This window comes from Bos mutus, chromosome 7 (genome assembly GCF_027580195.1).
Source record: "Bos mutus isolate GX-2022 chromosome 7, NWIPB_WYAK_1.1, whole genome shotgun sequence".
NCBI lineage: Eukaryota > Metazoa > Chordata > Mammalia > Artiodactyla > Bovidae > Bos > Bos mutus.
The window spans coordinates 95,322,400-95,328,399 of record NC_091623.1 but is presented as its reverse complement, the minus strand read 5'-3'; the positions used below and the strand labels follow the sequence as shown (position 1 = coordinate 95,328,399).

At 41.7% G+C, this 6,000-nt stretch overlaps 1 protein-coding gene across 1 annotated transcript in view; it reads right to left on the bottom strand.

Annotated features, from left to right (window-relative positions):
* Positions 1-2,908: 2,908 nt before the first annotated feature.
* KCTD16 (potassium channel tetramerization domain containing 16) overlaps positions 2,909-6,000 on the bottom strand; it is a 307,986-nt gene continuing 304,894 nt past the window's right edge. Inside the window, exon 6 of the mRNA XM_070374890.1 lies at positions 2,909-3,294. Coding sequence (XP_070230991.1) covers positions 2,909-3,294 — 386 coding nt within the window. The remainder of the gene's footprint in view (positions 3,295-6,000) is intronic.

Below are 6,000 nucleotides of genomic sequence, written 5' to 3'. Positions count from 1 at the left end.
GAATATGATACATGGTGCAGGGCCACAATAGCATTTAGTCTTCTAGTTCACTTACCCAGAATTTATTTCCAGTGTTGCAGGCCACATAGCCCTCACTTCAATTCCACTTAAAATAAGACTGAAGATGTGCATGGACCTGGTCCTCTGCAGAGACTTTTACTGACCAGGTTTACAAATCTGCCTGCAATGCAGGAGACCGGGTTCAATCCCTGGGTTGGGAAGATCCCCAGGAGAAAGGAATGGTCACTGACTCCAGTATTCTTGCCTGGAAAATTCCGTGGACAAAGGAGCCTGGAAGGCTACAGTCCATGGGGTCACAAAGAGTTAGATATGACTAAATGACTAACTTTCACTGTTATTTCCATACCAACAACCACACAAATGAACACTCTGTTGCTGTTTCAGCTATATGAACCATTTGGTTTGAGCTGACCCAGATTTAAAATATTATTATTACTTTAAACAGACTTGCCACCACTGTTTATTTTTTTCCCCCGCCCTGGGGGTATAAAGACAGCCTAAACAGAAAAAAAAAGACAGGTCAAAGAAAAGAGAAATGCCATGAACATTTTCTTTACAATGTTTCATTTCCTATTTAAAGTCGTTTGTACTAGGATTAATGAGTGGACGGCCATCTTACTAGTTCTCCAATTCTTACTAGTGTGTTTTCTATCTTGCAGCCATTACAATCAAGTCTGAAATTTAAGAAAGTTGGGACTCTGGCCATTTTATTTAGACCCCCAACTCTTTGACAGAACTTCCAGTAGGACCATAAGAATCATTTGGGCAAAGTGAGTTTGGGGATATTTTCACCAAATTCAACTTCTTGACCCATTAAGTTCTATGATCCTTTGCAGAATCTTCTATTGCCAATACGACCAATATGAAATGGTATAAAGAAACATTGAAAACAGTAAAGACATACTGGTAGGCTGTACAAAGCTATGTTGTAGTTAAGATCAAATGTCTGCTGATATACTAATGTATGAAAAAACAGCACTTAAATTCATAAATATAATTGTCTTACAACATAACTCCCAAAATGATCTTTCTTTTTCACTTTAGCAAAATTGTTAAGTCCATTTGAACCATCAGGACAAGAAAACATTGGCTGAGTCTATTGCCCAGGTATGAAGATAAGAATTAACAAAAATTCAGAAAGCTATCCATATGTTAATGGGGACTAATAACAAGTATCAAGACATACCTCTTACATAATAATGTGCATCAATGAAAGATTTCAAAAAGAAGCAATGGGTCACTATGTCTCCCTCCCATAGACATCATCCAGTTGCCTTTATTACCTGTGGTACATAATACACATACCCACACACACAAAATTAAAAAAAAGAAATTAGTTCTTGGCACACAATTAAGGATGGAAAAAAAATATTTTTTCAGTTCCTACTGAAATGCTTGAGGAATGCTGAAAGTCAAATCTTGCCCTTTAATCTTCATTTACCACAAATCAATGAAAAAACTATGAATACATTAATAGAATACAGAGTCACATGGATGGATGGCTATTAACGGTTTCTTTTTGGCTGTGTCCATACAGGTTAAGGATGTAAACAAGAAAGACCGTTTAGAAAGCCCAACTCTTAATTTCAGAGCTTCAATTATCTAGTTGGGTTGTTCAAAGACATCAGAGAAGTGAGAGCCAAATTCTAGTATGGACACAGCCAAATCCCAGATGCCAAAGGCAAACAAAACTGGCTACAGGAAGTAACAGTGAAGCACTGTAGTTTTAAAAAGTTATGAGAAATGATTAGGGCATGCGTGAAATACAATTTCCCCTGAAAACAAAAGGCTGGACCCTTATTCAAGTACTGTGTGTTGTTCTTACTGCCACAACTACACAGGGTGCAGAGGACTTAACGTGGAGCACGTGGAAAGGTCACACCGTTAAAACACGAGCAGAAACATCGAGAGGAGGAAGGTAATTCAGCTCAGGGTAGAGAAGGCTGAATTGGGGTCATTTTGCAGTCATTTTTGTGGATACGGATGTTTGGGTTTTTTAAAATACAAAGAATGTGTGACTAGCTCTTCTCACCTTCTCCTAGTGCTGAGAAAGAGCAGTGCAGTAAAAGGGAGCCTGAGGGTGTTCATTTCCAAATAAGGAAGACAATTTGCTGATGATGGGGGTTATTAGATGTAAGGAAATGTTGCCAAGAGAGGCTCAGAAATCTTCCCAGAAGGGTTTTAAGAAAAGAGCAGAGGCTCCTGTGGCTGAAGGACGCTAAGAGGGCGCTGGCGGGGGCAGGAGCAACCCCTCAGGACGCCCGGGCCCTGGGCTCACGTGCTCTGTGTGTGTATACATACTAGGTTGTGCTTCTGTTGCACAAATACTCATGCATACGGAGTCAATATAAACTGGCACATAATCAATTTGAGTGAAAAGTCATAAAAATCTGCCACTTTCCCCCCATTACCCCATAAACAAAAGGAAAAAGGAAAATTTAAAAATCCAAACCTATAGCACTGGGCTAGATCGCTACCATAATTCTCATTCAAAGGAGGGAGGTAGAAGAGGAGAGGAAAAACCCAGTTTGGGATAAATGATTCCCAAGGCCTCTCAGCTATTCTTATGTAGCTGGCTCTCATTTATAGATAAGATACTCAGCACACGGGACCAAGTTAACAAACAAACAAAGAACCAAAAAAAAAAAAAAAGAGAAAGAGAGAGAATTTCTTATACTTCCACATCTGGAAAGAAATCTACCCTGTGGATTGACATGTTAAGGTGAACTAGGTAATCAGGCAGTAGTAGATCAATGGGCTATTGTGTTCTAACAAATGTGTATTGTTAGTTGTTGTTTTCTCTTTTCAAATATGGATTTCTCTCAGGTTGATTTCAAAACGGTGACACGCTCTGTTTCTTCTCCCACCCCCACCCCCTCACCCACCCCTATAGATGATACTTCCGTAAAAGTTCAGATTGCCAAGGGTGTTTTCTCTCTGGGAACCTATCTGGAATTTTGATCTTTAGGAAATCCTGGATACATTTCTCCAGCTCTTCCTCAATTGACAGCTTTTCCTTAACAGCTTTTTTTTTGCTACTCATGTTCGACTCCCTGGAGCCGGAAGTCAGAGTCCGGAGCAGGTCACTTTTCCGTCGCATCTCTGACTGCTGGATCAGCTGGACGGGCCCCTTCTTGATGGGACGGTCCAGAGTCTGGATGTTGGTCTGGCGTGTCACGGGCCCACAGATGACTGTCTCCTGGGGAGAGCTGGCCTCAGACTGGCTGTCGCAGCTGGAGGTGGAGAGGTCGTTGCAGGAGGTGCCACTCTCTCCTTCTTTGTCACCCTTGCCGTTCTTGCAGCAGCAATCACAGTGCGAAGATGACCACCTGGAAGGCTCACCTGCAAAGAAGCACAGGACCCAAGGAGTGAATGCCAGGCAGCTCAGCTTGGAGGAGCAGCACTGCATATCAACACACACACAAGCATCCACAACCATGTCTTTAGAAGAAACAGGATGGCACACAGGATGGGTTGCAATAGGAGTACCCAGCAGCCAAGTTCACTGAGGGAAGGAAATTAATAAGGGTGAGCTGCATAAGAGGAAATACATTCTAATGCATCAGTCCATGGAGTCGATAATTACTCAGCTACACAGTGTCATCACTAACTTTGTTACCTTGGCAGACCATTTAATTCTCAAAGCTTCAGTTTCCTCATCTGTGAGAGGAAGATAATAATTTGCCTACTCTCAAGAGTTGAGGGTGGAATTAGATAAGGCAAGTGGAATTCTCCAGGAGATAGTGAAGGACAGGAAAGCCTGGCATGCAGCAGTTCACGGGTTGCAAACAGCTGGACGTGATTGAGTGACTGAACAACAAACAACAAAAATGAAATTCTTAATGCAATGTGTGGCACACAATAAGCACTCAGTAAATGCTAAGTGACTTTACTGTGGCTGATGTTAAGCCCTAATCCTATGCCCCATGTTATTGCAGTCAGGTAAACAGGGAGATTCTAGACGAGTGGAATGGCAGCTACCAGTCAGGGAGGTCTTACTTTGTACAAACCCACATGTAAGTTCTTCGCACCCATTAACATACTAGACCCTCATGACAATTCTAAGACATCAGTATCTCCATCCCCAGTTTCCATGTAAAGAAACTAAAGACTTTAGAATTTTAGAAAGTTGCTGTAGGACTTCCCCAGTGGTCCAGTGGTTAAGTACCTGCCTGCCAATGCAAGGGACACAGGTTCAACCCCTACTCTAAGAAGATTCCACATGTGGTGGGGTAACTAAGCCACGTGTCACAACTACTGAAGCCCATGCCCCCTACAGCCTGTGCTCTGCAACCAGAGGAGCCACTGCAGTGAGAAGCCCACAAGCCATAACTAGAGAGTAGCCCCTGCTCTTGGCAACTAGAAGAAGCCCTTGCACAGCAGCAAGGACCTAGCTGCAGCTCCCCAAAAAGGAATTGCCATAGTTTGTACAAAGCTGTACAATTTGTAAATGGCAGACTGGGATTTGAAAACAGGCCTCCCAAATACTATAACTAATCTGTCCGTAAAATTCATGCTTCTCTTTCAAAACAATTTTCAAAGTATCACTTCTCTCTGAAGTCTTTGTTCACCTTTCCTCAGAAATAGTTGCCAATTTTTCCTCTGAGTTATGATCTTCCCTTGTAAGTGCCTCTATTATTACAGATGTCACATTTTGTTATAGTTCTTTTCTATCTTAGGCATCTCAGCTATTATACCAGGAGCACCCTGAGGTAGACGCAATGAAGAGTTCATTGTTGTCATCCCAGAAGAGGCTCAAGTAAGAGTGTAGAAATTCAACAATTCAATAATTACTAGTATCCTAAGCTATGGTTTTTCCTGTGGTCATGTATGGATGTGAAAGTTGGACTGTGAAGACAGCTGAGCACCGAAGAATTGATGCTTTTGAACTGTGGTGTTGGAGAAGACTCTTGAGAGTCCCTTGGACTGCAAGGAGATCCAACCAGTCCATTCTAAAGGAGATCAGCCCTGGGTGTTCTTTGGAAGGAATGATGCTAAAGCTGAAACTCCAGTATTTGGCCACCTCATGCAAAGAGTTGACTCATTGGAAAAGACCCTGATGCTGGGAAGGATTGGGGGCAGGAGAAAAAGGGGACGACAGGGGATGAGATGGCTGGATGGCATCACCGACTCCATGGACGTGAGTTTGAGTGAGCTCTGGGAGATGGTGATGGACAGGGAGGCCTGGCGTGCTGCAATTCATGGGGTTGCAAAGAGTTGGACACGACTGAGCGACTGAACTGAACGGAATAATAATTCTGAAATACCTTGATCCAGCCATACCTGAAACTAGGCCTTTCAATGAGGTTTCACTTATATGATCCACTACATTATACTTAAGCCAGTGCGAATTCCTCTCTCCCTGTTTCCCTGAATCTTGATTCACAGGAGTACATTCAGCTATTTGGAGCAGAGCCATTTTTCAGATACTCAGTTGGTGGTTCCCTAAACTAGGAAATCCAGAGTCACTGCGCAAAGCAATTTCCTGAGTATAAGTCACTGCTCCAAGCCTTCCACTCTCTACATAGCCACAGTCTTCTTGGAGTCATAAACCTAATACTGTTTACTGATCAGATGTTATACACTGGGCACTTCATATAGTTCATTGCACTAAGGCCGTGAAAAAATTAAAGGGAAATCGATCCCCTTTATGATGTTAATATTAAGGGCAAAGATAATGTGGTACATTTATATGTTTTAAAAGGGATCCAGATTCGATTTGCACTATAACGTATTCTCATAAATAATGAGTCACATGATAATAATATCCCACTTTGTTATCACTTCTAATGTGGTCAAAGTAGAGGAACCTTAGGATGGAAACTATTAGGAAGATTATATCCTATCATCTCTTATAATGTCTGCCTTCTACATATCTAAACAATTTAAATATTTATAACAAGTTATACATTTTTCTTCAGAGATAGTAAAAAAGAAAGTCCCTATAAATCACAATGACAAAAGGATCTCTAATATATA